The sequence below is a fragment of the Pseudocercospora fijiensis genome, assembly GCF_000340215.1.
Source record: "Pseudocercospora fijiensis CIRAD86 unplaced genomic scaffold MYCFIscaffold_2, whole genome shotgun sequence".
NCBI lineage: Eukaryota > Fungi > Ascomycota > Dothideomycetes > Mycosphaerellales > Mycosphaerellaceae > Pseudocercospora > Pseudocercospora fijiensis.
In genome coordinates this window covers 4,874,145-4,893,903 of record NW_006921533.1, presented here as the reverse complement: position 1 = coordinate 4,893,903, position 19,759 = coordinate 4,874,145, and the positions used below count along the sequence as shown (strand labels likewise).

The 19,759-nt window shown below is 52.9% G+C and overlaps 7 protein-coding genes across 7 annotated transcripts; 3 read left to right on the top strand and 4 right to left on the bottom strand.

Annotated features, from left to right (window-relative positions):
* Positions 1-8: 8 nt before the first annotated feature.
* MYCFIDRAFT_172125 (uncharacterized protein) lies at positions 9-1,182 on the bottom strand (the record flags this gene model as incomplete). Its single annotated transcript, XM_007925469.1, has 2 exons — positions 9-39; positions 71-1,182. 2 exons carry the CDS (start codon positions 1,180-1,182, stop codon positions 9-11), a joined length of 1,143 nt encoding a protein of 380 aa, XP_007923660.1.
* A 64-nt stretch (positions 1,183-1,246) lies between these two features.
* Positions 1,247-2,879, top strand: MYCFIDRAFT_172124 (uncharacterized protein; the record flags this gene model as incomplete). The annotated part of the gene is made up of 10 exons (XM_007925468.1): positions 1,247-1,257; positions 1,309-1,551; positions 1,587-1,775; positions 1,817-2,014; positions 2,069-2,311; positions 2,337-2,349; positions 2,370-2,545; positions 2,575-2,668; positions 2,734-2,827; positions 2,869-2,879. 10 exons carry the CDS (start codon positions 1,247-1,249, stop codon positions 2,877-2,879), a joined length of 1,272 nt encoding a protein of 423 aa, XP_007923659.1.
* Positions 2,880-2,991: 112 nt separating this feature from the next.
* Positions 2,992-8,323, bottom strand: MYCFIDRAFT_84498 (glycosyltransferase family 69 protein; the record flags this gene model as incomplete). The annotated part of the gene is made up of 7 exons (XM_007924714.1): positions 2,992-3,786; positions 3,841-4,172; positions 4,226-4,526; positions 4,798-5,454; positions 5,707-6,331; positions 6,684-6,753; positions 7,281-8,323. Coding segments are annotated over 7 exons (3,823 nt in total), but the record flags the coding sequence as incomplete, so codon positions are not given.
* A 485-nt stretch (positions 8,324-8,808) lies between these two features.
* On the bottom strand, positions 8,809-14,232 carry MYCFIDRAFT_45277 (uncharacterized protein; the record flags this gene model as incomplete). The annotated part of the gene is made up of 2 exons (XM_007924321.1): positions 8,809-9,009; positions 9,046-14,232. The coding sequence occupies 2 exons, from the start codon at positions 14,230-14,232 to the stop codon at positions 8,809-8,811; spliced, it is 5,388 nt and encodes a 1,795-aa protein (XP_007922512.1).
* Positions 14,233-14,594: 362 nt separating this feature from the next.
* On the top strand, positions 14,595-16,541 carry MYCFIDRAFT_124004 (uncharacterized protein; the record flags this gene model as incomplete). The annotated part of the gene is made up of 2 exons (XM_007925467.1): positions 14,595-15,545; positions 15,603-16,541. Coding segments are annotated over 2 exons (1,890 nt in total), but the record flags the coding sequence as incomplete, so codon positions are not given.
* A 660-nt stretch (positions 16,542-17,201) lies between these two features.
* MYCFIDRAFT_186608 (uncharacterized protein) lies at positions 17,202-18,968 on the top strand (the record flags this gene model as incomplete). Its single annotated transcript, XM_007925466.1, has 4 exons — positions 17,202-17,489; positions 17,543-18,278; positions 18,328-18,827; positions 18,927-18,968. The coding sequence occupies 4 exons, from the start codon at positions 17,202-17,204 to the stop codon at positions 18,966-18,968; spliced, it is 1,566 nt and encodes a 521-aa protein (XP_007923657.1).
* MYCFIDRAFT_172121 (uncharacterized protein) lies at positions 18,969-19,308 on the bottom strand (the record flags this gene model as incomplete). Its single annotated transcript, XM_007925465.1, has 4 exons — positions 18,969-19,106; positions 19,132-19,161; positions 19,196-19,252; positions 19,276-19,308. 4 exons carry the CDS (start codon positions 19,306-19,308, stop codon positions 18,969-18,971), a joined length of 258 nt encoding a protein of 85 aa, XP_007923656.1.
* Between the last annotated feature and the right edge of the window lie 451 nt (positions 19,309-19,759).

Sequence of the window (19,759 nt, the reverse complement as noted above, 5' to 3'; positions counted from 1 at the left end):
TTGCGCCTTCATCCTGGGTATCTCGAATCCTCATGTCCCCTAAACGCCATTGCCAAAATCCATGCATTACTCCTCGTCCTCGTCGCCCTCACTCCGGGCTGTCACATCATCATGCTCTGGCTGCGTTTGCGCCTTGCGGACCTCGCGCGACAGCATCATGAGCGCATCAGCCGCATGCTCCTCCGTGTACTGGCCCCTCTCGACCGCTCCAGCTCGCAGGTGCGCAGGCATAGGACGCGAGATGCTCTGACGCTCCTCATCCTTCGAGTCCTCGGCAAGCTTCTCCTTCACCTTGACCTCTCCCGACCTCTGCTTGCGCTCCATCTCCGCCATCTCTTCGTCGGAATACTCCGGGAGGCTTTCTTCCTCATCGTCCTCTGGTATGGGCATTCGCGAATTCTTACGCTTCATGCGGCCACCCTTCTTCGCAGCGCATGGCTTTACCTGCAACTCGCCCCGCTTCTCCTTCCGCGTCATCTCAGCACCCTCTTCATCGGAGTACTCCAGCAGCCTCTCCTCCAGTGCCGCGAAGTCGTCCACATCCGAATCCTCGTCCTCCTCGTCTTTCGGCAGGGGAATAGTGATCGAGGACGTCTTCCGCTTCTTGTTCGCGGCGGCGGCGGCTTGCTTCAGAGCCTTCCTCTTGCGTCCAGCTTCCATATTCTTTGCTTTTTCGACACCATACTCACGCTTCTTTTCTTCGAAGGCGGCGACGATGTCTTTCCGAAGGCATCCACGCGCCGCGGCGACTTTGTCCTTCGCAGTGTCGAGGCGCACGGATATACGCTTGTTTTTGATTTTTTGACCGTACTTCGCTTGGTACATCTCGGCCATTTTCGCGATGGTATATTGGCTCGCCATCCGCAGCATCTCCTCATGCTCGAAGAGTTTCGCGACCTGGTTGCGACCGAGGGTGCCGAAGAGCGCGTTGTCCTCCATCAGGGTGGGAGGTATGTCGAAGAGGTCGCCTGCGAGCGCTGGGTCGGCGCCACGGCTCTCTTGCTCCTCTGCAGGCGAGTGTCGCTCCTCTTGAGCGCCGTCATTCTTGGTGCCGGTTGGGAGAGTGGGAGCGCTCTCTCCATCTTGAGATGGAGCGGCAGAGGTGAGGTCCTCCTCCTCCTTTATCTTGGGTGAGCGGCCGAGGTTTGGAAACGTTCTAAAATTAGGGGCGTCTATTGCCATGGTGGTCGCGAGTAGGGAAGCGTGCTTGTGTATAGGCGGCGGAGTGGTGCAATTTAAGGCGCTGATGGTGGTGCAGTGACCCGGTCAAAGGAGGGTTGAGAAGCGATTGTGCATTTAAAAGCAAAGTGGGTCGAATGTGCGAGATGCACAGACGACTTGTGAATGGAAGAGAAGGGTCAAGATTCTTGGAGGTGTTTTCACGATGCATGTGCGTTGGAGCTTCTGTGGCGCAGCAGCAACGTTTATGCAGGTCATTCACTCACTATTCGCATGTGATGTCAAGGCCACGTGGGAAATGTACTCACCGGTCTTGACCCTGCATACTCCATACATTCACTTAACCGCTGTATTGAATGATCTTCGAGGAGTGTGAGAGGGTCTTTCATCAGTTTGGACCATCTGAGGTTGGGAGTTCACCTTGAGGAGCAAAGCAACGGAAAGCTGAATTATGAGGTTCTGGAGACGTGTCGTAAGAAGGCTCAGCAGTCTGGAACCTGCTGGTCTGCGAAATCTACTTGTTTGCAGTATTCATTAATCCTCGAGCAGCGTGAGAGGTTCTTTCATCTATTTGGATCTGGTACAATCAAATGTTTGTTTTAGTAGAACAAGCAAATAGATGGAGGCTACTTTAGAGGCACGTGGTAAGCATACTCACCAATCTGAAGCCTGCTCATCTGAACTGCTTACTTACCTACACGATTCATATGATGACGAAGCTCGTGATATGGCCTTTCACAGTGCTAGACCCACCGCATGAAAGTTTCTCGGAATATAGCCTTACATCAAAAGATTATATACCTCATCACCCTACTTTTGAAACCAACAACCGCCGGTAAATAGCATCGATCCCCTACACTGTCTAGAAGCCTTGCTAATCATAATATAGTTGGACCACGGAAGAGCACATCTGCTTGCTGAAATGCAAGCGCGCAAACGCGACTAAACCACACAACAAGAAAGTCGAGGAGCACAACGCGACCTTCGCAAGAGCACCCAGCGATACCTATACACGTACTCGAGAAGGCTGCCATCAGCAGATGGAGAAGCTCGTAGGACTAACGCCGGCAGGGCTAGAGAGGAGGATCGATGCGAAGATCGACGAACTGGAGAGGAAGATCGCCGATAACACGTTGACGCTGTTGTCCCAGGGATAGAAGATTCGCTTCTGTTATGTAACCGGGTCCAAGCGATGGGATGGAGTCCTCGAGGGTAGCTGCCGCCAGCAAAAGGACAAGATGGTGGGACTGACGCGGGCAGGGCTATGCGGGAGGATTGATGCCAAAATCGACGAGCTCGACAACGGAGCCTATATAGATCTCGCGTCCATCCTTGCAAGGGAGCTGCAGGTTGGGAAGCGTCCCGTGTGAGGATAGTTAGTGTTGAAGTGGCTAGTCCTCACCTCTTGACGGGCAAATGTCATAGATCATGTCGACTCAGGGGGCAACTTGTGCTGTACGCTAGATACGACCAAGATAAATGGGAGAAGGTGCGATCGATCTAGTAAGGTGAGCCTCGATAGTGTAAGCCTCATCTCACCGTGTGCACTCACAGCTCCGGCCACGACATACTACGAAGCTCCTCAGACCTAATCTGATAATTCTGTTCTCTAAAATCCAGATAGCAGAGGCTATTGTGTACCCATGGAGTGGAGGCATAAAATCCTTCTCCGAGCTCAGGTCCACTGAGACGGTGTGTGAAGACAATTGCTTTTCACTCTTTAGCGACGAGATCCCATATTCGTATAATCGTAGTATTGACCAGCATTATCCTACAGATCAAGAGTCCCCAAGCGCTTCCGGTCTAACCTTTTTACTCCTTGCGAACATGACCCAAAACCTTGCTCTTCCCTGCCAAGTCTCGCGCCAGCTGCTTCATAGGCACATTAGCCATGATATCAAACACCGAAATTTCAACAAGCATCTCCTTAGCGATCCAGTTCCTGACTTCGACAGCAACAAGACTGTCCACGCCATAAACACTGAGAGGCTTGTTGGCATCGACATCAGCGGCGGGAATCATCATCAATCTCGCAAGTCTCTCGCACATAGCTGTGGTGATCATGTCTACCGCCGCTCCAAGATCAGAGCAGCGCGAAAGCTCATCCTTTAGTGAGACGGCTGAAGCAGACGAGGACGAGCGGCCATTCGAAAGATTTCGCAGCCCAGCGAACCTGTTGTCTGCCATCCAGTACCATTGAGGCTCATACTCGTTGAATGGTAGACCACACATGACCTCGGGAGGATGTGCCTCTGAGCCTTCCATCGCAGTGGCGATGAGGCCGTGCAAGTCGGAGTTGTGCATGACTTTCAGACCCATGGCTTTGACGTGGTCGACGTACTCGTCGTTCTCAGCGACGAAGCCGACGAAGAGCAGATAGCCGATGTCGATCGTCATGGCTCGCAGACCGAGAGATCGTCGGTACGATGCGAAGTAGTCCTGGAAAATGTTGCCGCAGCCATAGTTACCTTGTCCTCTGTGACCCATTGTGCCTGCAAGCGAAGACAGCATGATGAAGAAATCCAGGTCACGAGGCAGCAGGTCGTGAAGGTTCCAGGTGCCGTGAACTTTGGGTCCAACTGTGATACGGAGGTCATCTGCACTCATCTTGTCAAAGAGTCAGTCTTGCAGAACCATTGCTCCAGTGACACAGCCACGAACTGAAGGCAGATGGCTGATGTTGAGCAGCACCGTCTGCAATGCAGCCCTGTTGCCGACATTACAGTCGAAAGCAGTGGCATTAGTGTTGTAGGTCTTGCGCAAGTCTTCGACATAGGCTTTGTTGCCAGCTCCAGAAGCAGCGGATCGGGAGAGGAATACGAGATGCTTGGCCCCCTTTTCTGCCAGCCAGCGACCGATCTCACGACCGATGCCGCCCAGACCAGCGACTATGTATGTAGCGTTTTCTTGAATGCCGACCTTGGGTGGGCGCGGCACGGCAGGTACTATGTCTGTCTCGTCCACACGAACAACAACTTTTCCCATGTGCTTGCCTGAAATAGTATTAGCAATACGGCCTTTTCAGGTTGCTGTAGTATCAACTCACCTGTCTGCATGTATCGGAAAGCCTTCTCCACCCCCGAGAAAGTGAATTGCTGCACCGGGTGTACGGGCATCAGTACTCCGTCACCAATCAAGCGAGCAACGTCGTTCCACAGTTTGACTGCGCGAGGGGTGGGGTTGTTCTCGAAGTCGAGGAGATTGACGCCAATATATGACTTGTTGTCCAGGAAAGGCTTCATGTCCAGGCCGGTGTTGGCGAAGAGATCTGCCTTTCCAATCTCCAAGAATCGACCGAATTTGGCCAAGCAGTGCCACGATTGCCGCAGTGCTTCTCCAGCATTATACTGGCGCAACACATCGGAGCAGAAATTTTCGCAACCGTTGGATCACAAGAGAAGCGTGATCTTTTGATCAAGCAATATGGGATCCAAGAAGACCACATTCTGAGCAGTCGACACCAGCTGCAGCGTGAATGAGAACGGTCTCGCCCTTCTCAAGTTGGCCGGCTGTGACAAGGGCATAATATGCCGTGAGGAATATCAACGGCATTGACGCTGTATCTTCGAAGCTCATATCGGCCGGCATAGCAATAGCGCCTTTTGCCGGGAAGCGAACATATGTAGCAAAGGTATCGCAGCTAGCTGTTATAACTCGATCGCTAGGCTTCAAGCCCGAGACACTGGGGCCAACTCTAGTAACGACGCCAGCAACGTCGACGCCGAGCTTGTTCTCATTGAGATTTCCGAGAGCAACGAGAACGTCTTTAAAATTCAGTCCGACGGCCTTGACTTCAATCTCGATCCAGTCCGATTGAAGCGGCGTGTAGTATGTCTCATCTTCCTGCCATCGGAAAGTGTCAAGCAGACCAGGAGTCTGGATCGTGAGCTTAAGAGGACGGCCACAGCTTATGAATGATGTGGGCTCTGGCTCTCCTTTCGCTTCGTACTTTTGAAGGCTCTTGTCGACGCTGGTGGCGCGCTCTACACGAGGGATGTAGATTGTAGAGCCTCGAGCAGCGAACTCTCCATCAGCGCCTTCACTGCTGCTGTGCGCCATGCTCACGTTGATGATAGCTGCAGCGGACGCGGCGACGTCAATATTCTCCAGAGTGTCGATATCCAGAGTTGCGAGTAAGACCCCAGCATTCTCGTTGCGGATTGCGCGAGACAGACCGACCATGAGCGATTTATGGGGCTCAGGGCAATCGAATGAGTTTGCGTATGGTATTCCAGTCACCATCAGTGATTTCAGCAAGAAGAGGCTCTTGCCATTCTACCAAAGAGACGCAGTACTTGCCCTCAATGTCTTTGGGTTCGAAGTCAGGCCACTGCAAGACGGCGGCTTCAACTCCCTTCTCCTTGAACGCGGAGAAGAGAGCGTCAGCAAGCTGTTCGGAGGCGGCATCTTCGGTGCGGATCACCGCAAACTGTGAGCTCTCAGCGACATCTACTGCCTTGACAGTGGGAATTTTGGGGGGACGATCAAGGAGACAGGTTCCTTGGAACCCTCTCGATCGCCACGAACGTCCAGATCAACCCCAGAGTAGCCAGCTTTCTGTAGAGCGCTATCCCACTCAGGTACATCGAGCAATGGACCACCTTTACGACCATCGTCCTCACCAAGCCACCAACCCGGAAGAGGCCCCATAATGAAACCACAGAAGATGCGCTTGATAGTCACCTCGGATAGAACCAGCTGTCCGTTGGGCTTGAGCAAAGTCTTGCAGTGTTCCAACGTCTCCTGGATGCTCTTGGTAGCATGCAGCACATTGGCGCAGACGATGAGGTCGAAGCTTTCTGCCCCGAAACCCTGCTCCAATGGGTCCTGTTCAAGGTTCAAGGTGCCAAATTCCATGACTGAAGCGTCTCTGACGAAGCGATCTGCTGCCTTGGCAAGGAACCCAGGTGAGATATCGGTGAAGTAGTATCGCGATGCCTTCGAAGAGTCTCCGTGACGCAGCCTGCCCAAAATATGGCCAGTAGTACCGCCAGTTCCCGCGCCGGTCTCGAGAATGCTGAGACCGGGTCTTTTATCCGCGATCAGACCGACATATTCGGCACAGTTGGAGTTGTAAGATGCCCCGAATGCACCTCGATAGAACGTATAGAGCAGATCATTCTCAAGCATGACTTGCAACGGCTCCACCTCCCTGGTGAATATTTTCGAGAGATTGAGACCTAGTGGAGATTCTCTTCTTGGCTGCGGCCATTTGTTGCTCAACCTCTGCGGCATCAGATGAGATCGGTGGGAACTCCAAGAAAGCTTTCTTCTGCCGCGCATTGCTCAATCGCATTTCTTGCTGCATCGAGGGCGATATGGAGCTCTCGTACGTAGCAGCAACAAAACCTCGCGCATGGGTAGTCCATTTATTGGGATCGTGCGACCAGCTCGAGACTGTGAATTCGTCAAGAGTTGCTGAAGGTGCAGCCTTCGTGTGGGTGGAGCTGGACCATGACCTCGACACCCTTGGCGTCACAATGGCGACGTCTCGCAGTTCATACCCGAGAACCTCTTCGTTTGGATCCGCCAGCTGGGATGCCGCTTCAATGGCCATGACAATCATTCCAGCGCCTGGATCAAGGATATTACCTTGGACTTTGTGCTCTCTAATCCACGGATTCTCGTTGCATCGGAGGAAATTGCGCCATGTGGGCTCGACTGCTGGGACGCGACATCCGATCAGATCTTTCCGTGGGCTTGCACGTAGGCGATACTCGCGGCTCAAAGCCATTTCCGCATTCGAACAAAGGCGATGACGTTTCAAGAGGAGTACTACTGGCTGCTCGAGTAAGGCTCGTGAAGTGGGGCTTGAGGAGAAGAACAGTTGTGCCTCTCGGGTTCATGGGGCTGGCGGTCGGAGGTTGGATTGTGCTCAGGCGACCTGCTGCTTGGACGGGCTCAATCAATAGATGCTTGAAGTTCCTGAAGGATCTTATCCAAAAGTAGTGAATCTGCTCACACATGCGCCCACCCATTATGCGCCAAAACCTGCATTTCATCAACCAAGCAAAATTCTCCGCTCTCAAAATGCGTATTCGACTTGGACTTCCACTCCTGCAACCGCCTCTTTACGCCTCTATCCTTCCAATAAGTCGTACTAGTCCATCTCCAGATCCGATTCATCCAAGACCCATAAATGACCCTGAAAGTGGAAACTCCCGAATTATGCATAGCCTCATATGCCTCTCCAGAATACCCGACTCTGACAATCGGATTCACCCAAACTCCTTTCTTCCAGCTAAAAGGATTATCGGCATGTATGAGACAGCATTCTGAGCCCTCGATATGATATTCAGCAAGACTATCATCCACGCCCCGAAATTGTAGCGAGCGACCGTAGAATGCCTCGGAATCCATTGCCACAATTCCATTCCAACAGCTCTTGACCGGGACTGGTCGACTGGCTTTCACTTCCCTTCTCGACTTCTGACTTCGGAAATATGGCCAAGTCTTCATCAATTTGTTGTAGCCTTCCACGTCTCGGAGAGCGAAAGTATCATAGAACGCCGGAGGTTTCGCGAAATCCAAAGAACACGCCGCAGCGTAGTTCCCAGCTCTGGTATTCAACAGCCTCCTCACATCCATATCATCGAAGACAACATCGTTCAAGAACAGCACTTTATCGAATCGCAATCCCTTCTCTTGCATTTCATACATGGGTTGCATCACCAGATTCCTAAGATTCGCGAGGTATGGGATTCTCCGGAGTTCTGATTTTCCTCTACTCGTCTTTATCCACCCCTTTTCTCCCGGCTCAGGAGTGCGAGAGATGTCGTCGACATGAGTAGTATTGTCCAAAATAATTCTTCGCGATATGCCGGCATGTGCGAGTTCGGAATCCAAGCTCCTCAAGGCTCCTTTCGTATCATCCAAACTCCCACTCTCTTGTATACTGACGAAGACATTTTCGCGACCGATCGCTTTCGCGATGGAGACAACCGCGGCGTTCCAGTGACTGCGTAGGATTCTTTCGTTCGTCCAATGTATACCAGCGATGTATATTTTCTCCTTTCCCAGAGGGGGTGGTTCTTTGCCGCTTTCCCGGGTTTGGGCTTGACGAACGAAGACGGCTTCAACGAGCGAATAAGCGAAAGCGAAGATGGCAAAGAAGATGGCATAGCGGCGTAGAAGGGTCTTGGGACTGACGGGATTGTTTCGAAAGCTTCGCGATCGCGCATGTGGTTTTCTGGGTTTCATTCTATGTTGTGGTAATGCATCGCGATGCTGGCAGGCAAGATCTGGTGACGGCTCAGGCGCAAATCAAGTGCTCTCCATTACGAGTGACAATCTGCGTGCGTGCAGGGGATCGAAGGATTGCTGTATGCTAAGAAGGCTACGGGAGTCTAGAGATGGAGGAGGGTGAAGGGTGAAGGGGGCATGAGCTCGCTGTGCAACCCCAGGGCGAGCGCCAAGGAGAAGCTTCCCGAGTCATGATGCATCGGCCCGCTACTCAGTCCTACCGAACATTGAGCCGTCAATTGCCGATTATACATACTGTACACAAGGAGCGCTCTGAGAGTCGAGGGACTGAGCAAATACTGCCATTGGAGATGCATCCAGCTCTATGTACATGCTGAGCCCAAGCCTTCCTGCAGATTACCGTGTACAAGCGAGCTACACTACCCTTCACTCATCCTCATCTTCACCTCTTGCTGCCAATTTCCTTACGTATTCGCTAGCAAGAGCCTTGACTCTTTCCACGTCCTTTTCCTTGCCTTCTTTCTCTTCATATTCCAGCCATTTCTTGAAGACGAATTTTGCTCGCCTTTTCTTCATCTTTTGCTGGCTGATGCGTTCATAAAGCGCCCTGGTCTTGTCGATCGCCTCCTTCTTGGCCTCCGCATCGTCCGCAACACGTCCCACTCGTGAGCGTTCAAGATCAACCCATTGATCCCATCCAGAGCTCCAGTGTGGTGAATCCGACAGAATTGCCTCAAAGACGCTTCGACCACGTTCAGCGGTACCATTTTCAGAGTGAAATTCAAGCGCCGCGAACTTCGCCACGAGCTTGCGATTCTCCTTTGGCGAGATCGATTTCAGCGCTCTTGATTGCAGCGCTCTCGCGCGATCTGCAGCTCCAAGGTTGTTCATGAGGAACGTTGCGTAGTTGTACCAGACATCAGGACTTGCGCGGAAGTTTTTGTTGGCCACAATCTTCTCGAAGACGGCGTCCGCCTGATCAAGACGTCCAGCACTGATGTAAATGTTTGCCAGACGTTCGTGCATTTCAAGCGGATCTTGGACTTCGCAGGCGCGCTTGAATACGTCTTCGACGCGCTCGTCATCGCCGTACTCAATTTCCATGTTTAGCCAAGCGACCCAGATGTGCATTTTCTCTTCAGTTTCTCGAATATGGATCGTGCGTAAAGCTCGCTCGGCGATATCACGAGCCTTCTGTACCTCGGAGAGCTCCAGTTGGAAAGCCATATATTGTATCCACAAACCAGAGTTGTTGGGCTGGCTCAGGAGGTGGCGCTCGAAGTCGCTATCACTGCGTGGGCCAAACTTGTCAAGATCACCGGTGCGATCCTCTTTGATCTCAGGCTTGCGCTTGCGCTTCTTTGTCGAAGTCGTCTCAGGTTCAGATTCGTCCGCAGCCGTGTCCCTGCCGACATCAGGTTCGCCCCATTGAAAGCCAGCTGTCTTCAGACCGCCCTTGACAGTCGATTCGATATCGGCGTCGACTTCCATGGCATCCGCGGCCTCATCAGCGTCACTGTCCGCTTCTTGCAATTCAGAGAGATCAACTTCGACGCCACCCTCGGCATCAGACTCTTCTTCAACCTCTACGCCATCCTCCATGTCAACGTCCTCACTCTCATCTCCACTTTCGTCTTCGCTGATCTCGGCTTCATTGCTGAAATAGCTGGCCTTCAACCCAAGACTGATCTTTCTGCTGTCCGGGTCCACGCTGAGCACCTTCGCTTTCACGACATCTCCGGAGCTATAGTGTTTCCGGACGTCCTCAATTCGTTTCGCAGCAACCTCGCTTCTGTGACAAAGTCCAGAAAGCCGGGGCTGTGTATTATCGATGTCCACGAATGCGCCAAAGTCCTCGACCTTCCGGACTTTCCCAGTGACTGTCATGCCTTGCTTTAGATCATGAATGGTCATCGGCGGCTGATAATCATTGTCCACGTGCGATCTCTTTAGGCTTAGCTGGACCTGTCCGCTGGCGGCATCAACAGTCACCACTCTGCCCTGAACAAGCTGATTAACCTCGTAGATGCTAGGCCAGTCCTTCACAAACTGGTCACTCAAGTCAGAGATATGAACCAGAGCGTCGACGCGAGAGCCAAGAGACACAAAAATTCCTTTCTCGGCGACTCGTTTGACGAAACCGCGGACGATCGCTCCAGGCTTGAGCTGAGAAGCTTCTGTGATATGTGCATCCTTCACCGGCAGGCTTGAGCTCAACACTTTGGAAGGGCGCAAGCTGACGAAGACGCGCTTGTCTGGCAGGCTAAGGCCTACAACACAGACACGAACAACCTCGTTCTTGCGATGCTGCCCGGGGTTTGTTTGGTCATAATCATCGCTGAGTTCCACGAGCGGCACGTGACAGACGATATCATCAGCGATCATAACGGTAATGCCATGCTCGGATATTTTGGTGACGCGCGCTGGCACGACCATGCCCAGGGAAAGCTCTTTCCGTGTCAAATTTTCTTTCGCGGTCAGGTCGAGCTTGTTGCTTGTAGTATCGACTGACTTCACCTTGACCTGGAGAGCGCACCCAACACGAAAGCGATTTTCAACGTTTTGTAATTGACCAACGTCATCTGACAAGTCCATCAACGACACACGACCGCGGACGTTAGGTGACAGGTTCGCCCACACGCAATTATCGCTGTGATTGTTGACAAATGCAAGGTAGGAAGCACCCTGCTTGACAGAGTCCATCGCCAGGAGAGACTCATCGCCACCTCGAACTCTGGACGGCTTGGCTGAGAGCTCGAAAACCGGCACCTTACCCCCACGGTGGCTGATAGGAAGGAAGCGATGACTGCGTGCATCGTGGATACCCAGGATCTTGACGTCGATCGTGTCGTTCTGCTTCAGCTTATCGTTCTGCAAGGGAGCCGCTTTATTCGTAATATCGTCCCAACTGTCGAATACTTCACTGACATCCACACGGCCCTGCACATTGTCTGCAAGCCGAACATTGATCTGCGTGGCTTTCACGGAAGCAATGCGAGCCTTAACGACTGTTCCAAGCGCAAAATCTGCCATCGAAGAGATCGCAGGGTCGACGGCATTTTTGACGTCGCTCTCCGTTGCATTACGGTTCTCAGATGTCTCGGTCTGAGCCGACTGCCCTGGCTCGCGCATTGTGAGCAGAAATCGCTGCCGCGTAAGATCAACATCAGTCACCCAGACGGTCAATGTCTGGTCCCTTCGGAGTCCGAATGATGGTTGATTGCTCATTTCAGGCAGAAGCAGGCTCTTCGTGATGAGACCAACCACGCCATTAGGAAATTCAGCATACACGCTGTCCTGTGTGATGTTTCGCACGAAGCCATGGAATTTAATTCCTGGCCGAGCATCACTGAAGCTTTTGATGAGCTTACCAGGCTTGGCAGCGTCCTTCACCATGGAAGGCTTATTGCTAAGCACGACCGTACGGCTTCTCTCCTGCTTGTCAAGTACCAAGAGATTCTTCAGCTTCTCTCCTACACGGATCCGTTTCATGGCGCTCTGCGCCTTGGCCTCCGAGTTGTCGACTAGGTGGCCAAGCCGGATAATCCCTTTGAGACCGTGATCAAGATCAAGCAGAATGGAGTCGGCTGTCTTTTCGGTGACGCAAGCGCTCACAAGTTCACCGCCGTGGATTCTATCCCACGCGTCGCTTTGTTCTTGGGTGAAGTCTCCGCCATCCTTGCAAGTGACTTTCATTCGCTCAGCCTCAGGCGAGACTGACACAATCCTCACATTGACGGTCTGACCAAGGCGGTAAAACTCGCTCGGACTTTCAATCCACGACTCGCTCATCTCGGCGACCGGCAACCAAGCTCGGACAGCGCCGTAGAATTGAATGACAGCACCGTTGTCGTGCAGAGCTATGATCGTCCCTCGAGAAGTCATGCCGGGTTCGAGATCATGATAGTCTTTCCAGAGAGAGGTGCTGTCATCTTCAAGCAAAGATTTCTTGAGAGTGAGTCGAATCTGTCGCTCCTCCGGGTGGACCGACAGCACACGCGCCTTTACTTCAGAGCCTGCTCTGAATTTGCTCTCGGGAAAACGAAGTTGTGTATCACTGAGATGCATCTCCGGGACTAGGCCGTTGACGTTGTCGCTCAGCTTCACCAAAATGCCAGTAACTCCACTCTTACTTCCGTAGATCAGCTTGTCGACAGAGCCCTTGACAGTCTGGCCCACTTTCAAATCTTCAAGTCGCAGAAAAGCTTGGTCAAGCACTGACTGCTTCAAGGAGACACGGTAGATGTCGTCGATGGGGTTGTAAGACAGCACCCGTGCCTTGTGCACAGTGCCCGGCTTGTAAGATCCAGACGTTGATGACAATGTATCAATGTGCTGGTCCGAAAGCTGGGAGATATGTGCGAATGCCGTTATGGTCCGCTCTCCGCGGCCTTCCTTTCTCGAGACCGCGAGGAACACTCCCTGCTGGGAGAGGACTCTGGTCACCTTTGCTTCGTCAAGAATTTTCGAGAGCGGCAACGCTTGTTCTATCTCTTTTGCTTGTGCCTTCAATTTGAACGTCGCGTTTCCTGGCAGCTTGGTCGGAGCTGGTGTAAGTGCCAGAACGTGATCGAGCAATGATACCCCGACCTTTGTAGACTCATCGACTTGAGGAAGCGCATAAGTAATTCGCGCTTTTAATTTGCTTCCGATCTTGAATTTCTTGCTCATATCCTCGACGCCAACAGCATTGGAGTGAACCGTGTCAGCAGTGACATCGAGTAGGCCCATGATCTTGCCAGCGATCCCCAGTGGCGTGACTTCTGTCACAAGGACATTGGCGAGTGTACCCGGTAGAAAGGCGTCGACCGTAGGAGCATCGCTGACGACCGGAGCATTCGATTGACTGCCATTGAGCTTGTTGAAATCTGGTGACAGTTTCAGAACTTTTCGCCCGTCACCGCCAACTTTGTCGGTGACAAGACAAAGCATGACTTGACCCTCCTTCGCTTTGCTTAATTCCCAGGCAGCTCCTAGCGCCTTCTTGGCGATGAAACCGGTGGCATGCTCCTCAATGAGACCAACATCCATAACCAGGCCATGATCCTCGACACTGCGTACGGAAGCTTGAATCGTGCTATGCGTCACAACGCTGTCCGCAGAAAGACGACCGTTTGTAGCCGCAGGCTCAATTGACAGTTCGATGTGTTTCTTGGGCTTGCTCTGTCCCTTTCCCTTGTCCTTGCCTTCTTCTGGTTCGGTAGCAGTGGCAGTCACGGCAGCTCTGAGCCACTGTCCTATGTGGAATAGCTCTTTCAGGTCAACGTCGCCGTGCTCTTCAGCATCCTCCTCCTCCGCCAGCATGATCTGTTCGAGTTTGGAGTTGACTTTTGGCGAGATCGAGGTAATTTTAGCATATCCGGTCATGTTGTTGGGCAAGGCAAGCGCGATGTCGCGGTCAGTGATTGCTGTGATCCGGCCAAGTACGACGCTGCCCACAGTGAGGTTTTTGTAGGTTAAACCTTGTATCCTTGTGATGGTGCCTTCACTCTTGCCCTTCTTAGCATCGCTCTTCCTCTTCTTCTTGCTGCGGGATTCGTCTGCGGCATCATCGAACAGATCCTCATCGTCGAGCGACTGCTGCTGACCAGTCTCCAATTCTTTCTTGGCATCTCGCTCAGCCTGAGCTTGAATCTGTTTATTTTCCAAGGCAGTAAGGGGACCTGCGCCACCGCGTGGAAAGCTGCGCTCTTCAGTCTGTAGTATAGATTTGAGCACCCTCTTCTCACCGCTATTGTCGACGGATTTCCGAGGCCTCTTCTCTTTGCTTTGCTCGTCTTTCGCCTCGGACGATTTGGCTTTCTTGCTAGGGCGCTCGTCTGTGACGGCCTTTCTCTTGACAGCCGACATGGTGGCGAGGGTCGACGCCTGTCAATGCAGTGGTGTCGATATCGCTTTGGTCTCTACAAGTTTTTTTGAAGATGTCGATTTCGCGGGGGTCCAAGCTCCGATTGCCGACGTGCCGGCGGCCGAGAATGCGCTAGTGCAACCTTAAACGCGTCTTTGCTCGACTCGACGCGTTGTGCGTAAAGTGCTTTTCTAGCATTCGCCTCACACACCTCTGCATATTCATGTCCGACAGCATTACGCTGCCGTCTTAAGAGAATATAATGGCAGACCTGCCACCAAGATCCTCTCAGGACAGCTTCTATCAGCAGAACAAGATCTCGCTCGACCAGGAGAACATTCCATCTTCGCCTCCCATACCGCAGAGTGCCACTGCCAGTCTGCTCAGCAGTCAGAAGATCAGGAAGCCGCCCACTGTCACTCCGAACAGATTCAACAAATTCTTCAAGCCGAGGAAAGCTGTCAGCACCCGAGGCGGACGCTTAAGCAAGGCAGGAAGGCAGCTTCGAGACATTACCAAGAATGGGGCAAACCGGAGAGCTGCAGGTATCTCTGGAGCAGATTTCCTGCCGACGCCGCAGGATGACTTCACCTCGCCTCGGCCCCTAAAGCGCAGAAAGCATTCTGGACTGGACTTGCAGAGTTCACCGCCGCAGTCATCGCCATTGAGGCACCACCAGACGCTGGAGCCGATCGAGCTACCAGAATTTGATTCGGAAGCCGAGACTCTTCCAGAGCTTTTTGAAGAGCTGAAACCATTCCCGCGTGCTAATCGGCGTCTGCGCGAGCCAGGCCCAGCTCGACGCATCCTGGAGCGCAGTTTCGGGGGCTTTCATGCAACCTCTCGAGGCTTCCGAGGAGCGGACCATGTAGTGGATTGGAGAGCAGAGACCGCGGACATCTGCACTTCTCCTTCAGACACTCACATGTTTTCTGGTGCTGCTCTACCCTTCTGTACAACTGCGTGCAACACGAACCCGCTTGTGGCCATCGGTGACGAGGAAGGCAGCATCCACTTGATCGATTCCTCGCCGGCCGCAGATTTTCGAATGGCTCATGTCAAGTTCCGTGTACACCGTAATGCGGTCATGGATATTGCATTCTGCTCAGATGACTATATATTGGCAACCGCGAGCGGAGACCAGACTGCGAGAGTGGTGGACATGTATAGCCAACAGACTATGTGTATTCTGACTGGCCATAAAAGCAGCGTGAAGCAAGTGCGCTTTGCGCCGAACGACAACAACATCATCACTACCAGCGCCAGAGACGGGTGTGTGAACATCTGGGATCTCCGATGTGGTGGAAAGTCTGCTGTCCAGAACTGGCGAGCATCGGCTGGTTCTCGTTTCAATGGCGACGGTAAAGTCGAGCCAGAAGCGAGATACGGCAAGTCTCTCGAGGTGGGCTATGGACATCGTTCGGCGAATCGCTCGTATGAGACGGACAACGGGGATGAACTGTCTATCACCTCATTCCAACACCTGCTCAATGGACGCGAGCACATGATTGTGACTTCGAGCGAAGTTGATGCCTCAGTCAAGCTTTGGGACCTTCGAAACGCAGGCCGACGCAGTCCGATGCCTCTGGCGAGTACACCGGTTCCTGAATCACACAGCAGCAGACGAAACTTTGGCGTCAACGCCATGGCGTTGTCTGGCGACGGCGGCCGTCTGTACACGATTTGCCGCGACGCTACCATTTATGCCTACTCGACCAACCAACTTGTGCTCGGCTACGCGCCAGAAATGTCGTCTGGTCCAAGCAGAAGGCGTTTGCTCAAGGAACAAATGCCTGGCTTGGGGCCACTTTACGGCTACCAAAATGCAGATCTGGGGCTAGCGTCGTTCTACATCAAAGCGTCTCTACGACCAGCAAAGGGCGACAAAAGCGAGATGCTGGCAGTGGGCAGTACGAACGGCAACCCGATCCTGTTCCCTACCGATGAACGCCACGTCCCCCGAAGGGAACGCGCGATAATCGATGACGAGAATGACGAGGATGAATCTGATCTGCCCTCCGCACCACCGAAATCGTCACAACGTTCTGCGACCTCCGCTCGCTCGAAGTCATCGTCCAATTTGCATGTTTTCGAGCACGGCACGGCTCTAGTGAGAGCTCATGATAAAGAAGTCACCTCGTTGGCCTGGTCAACCGATGGCGATCTTGTCTCGGTCAGTGACGACTGCACAGCGAGGTGTTGGCGAGAAGACGGCAGACGTGCTCGCACATTGCGGACTGGCGGCGAGGCCGATGGAGGCCGATGGCAATCTGGCTGGGCAGATGTTTCGCCTGATTGGGATGAGGATGACTGCTAAGCTGATTGCAGCACAAAGGCTGTGGCAGAAAAGGTAAATGTGGTGAAGAGATGGTTGACATTGAGATTGTCCTGTCTGGTATGCGTGTAGTCAAGGTATGGATGGAACGGCATAGAGCTTAGATGTCTAGCAAGCACGCATGGAAATGCTCCGATTGCTCCATGAGACATTGCTCTCTCCGTCAGGGGGATGCTCAAAGCCACAGTCGTGATGATCTCGTTCGATGTAGTCGTCCGCCTCGTGCTGTCTTCGTGCGGACCATGGCCATGGCCTTTGCGTCCCGTCAATTCCCGGTGACGGAGCGTGGCTAGAGACTAGAGAAAGAAAGTACAGTAGATGCGAAGGTTTGAACCAAGCTCGCCAAGCAAAACCCTAGAACACAGGCCCCCCCCTGTCAAGCTGTCAAGCATTTGCGTCAGCCGTATCTGGCGCTTTACTGATAGCCATTTGCAATCCAAAGCGGCGCTCCTCCCTCCAGCCGCATCAGCATGTCTTTCTCGGTCTCCGCCCATCGTGCATGTTGGGCGGACTAGTTCTCATCGCCGGCACCTGTTCGGCAGGAACCGTCGTGTCGCCGTTCAAAATGGCCTTCCATCGCCACGCGTGCGCCGCCCTTCGCAATCCCTCTCCCACCACATCGCTCTCGTTGCAAAGATGAGCCGTCGAGCGAGTCTGATCACCGATGGCGACCATTTGGCAGCGCTGGGCATCCAGCAGGAGCTCAAGCGGAATTTCTCTCCGCTGTCCATGCTGGGACTGGCCTTCGCCATCCTGAATTCCTGGACGGCGTTGTCAACTTCCATGTCCCTGGCTCTGCCATCCGGAGGTGCGACATCTGTTATTTGGGGTCTTGTCACCGCCGGAGTGTTCAATCTCTGCCTGGCAGCGAGTTTGGCGGAATTCTTGAGTGCGTATCCGACTGCTGGCGGACAATATCACTGGGTAAGAGGACTGTACTCGTATGGCAGTTATCGAAGAAGACTAAGCGCTATTAGGTTCATATCATCTCATGGCATTCGTGGAAACCACTTCTCTCCTGGATCACTGGATGGATCAATGTCTTCGGATGGATGGCGTTGGTTGCCACAGGAGGTCTGCTGGGCAGTCAAATCATCATCGGCATCATCGCTCTCTACGATACCAGCTATGTCGCACAGAGATGGCATCAATTCCTCATCTACATTGGCTACAACATCTTTGCCATGCTTGTCAATGCTTTCGGCAATTCCATTTTGCCGCTGGTCAACAAGACCGCGATTATCTGGAGTATCTCCGGCTTCGTGATCATCTCCATCACCGTGCTGGCTTGTGCTTCGCCCGACTACAACTCCGGAGACTTTGTTTACCGCGAATTCTTGAACACGACTGGATGGCCTGATGGTGTTGCCTGGCTTCTTGGACTGCTGCAGGGCAGTCTGGGGCTGACTGGCTATGATGCCACAGCACACATGATTGAAGAGATTCCGAACGCCGCGGTGGAAGGACCAAAAATTATGATATACTGCGTTGCGATCGGCATGTTCACTGGCTTCATCTTCCTCTCTTGCTTGCTTTTCGTTGCCGGCAGCGACATTAACGAGGTCATCGAATCAGGCGCAGGACCACTGAACCAAATCATTTTCAATGCAACCCACTCCCGGGCGGGAACGGTCTGCCTTCTCATGTTCCCGCTGGTCTGTCTGCTCTTTGCAACAACATCAATCATGACCACTTCCTCTCGCATGACCTATGGTATGTGGAAATCGTCTCATCTAGAGAATTCTCACTGATCTCCACTTAGCATTTGCACGAGACGGCGGCCTCCCTTTCTCCCGCATCTTCGCGCGTGTACACAAGAAACTCGATGTTCCTCTCGAGGCACTTGGACTCACAGTTGTGGTGGTCTTGGTGTTCGGGTGCATCTTTCTGGGATCGACCAGCGCTTTCAATGCCATTGTCAGTGCTTCGGTGGTTGCTTTGGGTGTCTCCTACGGCATACCGGTCACTATCAACTGCCTTCGCGGCCGTAAGCAGCTGCCGCCAACAAGGACGTTCATCCTACCAGAGTGGTTCGGATGGACAGTCAACCTCATGGGCATCGCTTTCGTCATTGTCACCACGGTGCTCTTCGTCTTTCCACCAGAATTGCCCGTGACCGGCAACAACATGAATTACTGCATTGTCGCATTTGCGATTGTTTTCATCATCAGCATGATGCAATGGTTCGTGGATGGACGCAAAAACTATACTGGACCGAAGGTGGACATGGTGGCCAATATCCTGGTCGCCATGCAGTCTCCAGTAGGGCCTCCTGAGATGGAAGACTCGGGCTCGTCTCGTCTCGGAGGCAAAGGATCTGTCGAAGCGTGATTCAAGGTACGTCTGCTTCTTCTCTCCAAGCGTGCAGTTCTGATGACTCCTACGTTACTCATGCCCGACTAATCATGAGGGTTCCATTAATATACCAATTGTTCCTACTGATATGACACTTCTCTGCTTCACATCTCCATCCACCGCCTCAGGAATCTCGCTGACTTGCAAAAACACTGCAGACCAACTCTCCCGATGCGATGATGTTAGCTTAGCGAAATGTCATTGATTCCACATGTTCTGGTGTCTCACTCTCTCTCTCTCTCTCTCTCTCTCTCTTCCGTCCTACGTGGAAGCACTAATTTTGGAGGCTGTCGGGCGGTCCATTGCGGCTGTCGCCGTGGAACAGTCCAGACCTGAACGGCACATTGTCTTTCACGCTCCCACTGTCTTGCTGTGACCACGCAAGCATATTGCATAAAAGAGACACGCTTTCCGATGCAGTGGGCAGGAGCAGGAATACGCGGCACGAATGCGATACGCGATTCTGCCAGCCAATCAGAATTCCGTTCCTGCACCGGAGACTCGGGCATTTGGGGACGGGTCACGGAAGCCGGGGAGGATAAACTTTCGTATGCAAGTGATGAAGTGGCTGTGTTATGTTATGCAACAAATGTGATCTCATCATTATTCGGGTCGGTCGGGTCCCTCACGGCAGGGCAGGTTCGATCAGTGCAGCAGCCCGGATGTGTTCTTCGCGGCAACTTCTGCGTCGAGATGCCAGCGCCAGCACGCCTCAACAGGTTAAGTATGGGCTGGCTACACAAAGACACTGCCTCCGGCGATCGCTGAGAATCCTGCATCCTGCCTGCTCCATCGCGCCTCCATTCCTTGTCAGCAGAATGTGTCTCAACCTTCGATGA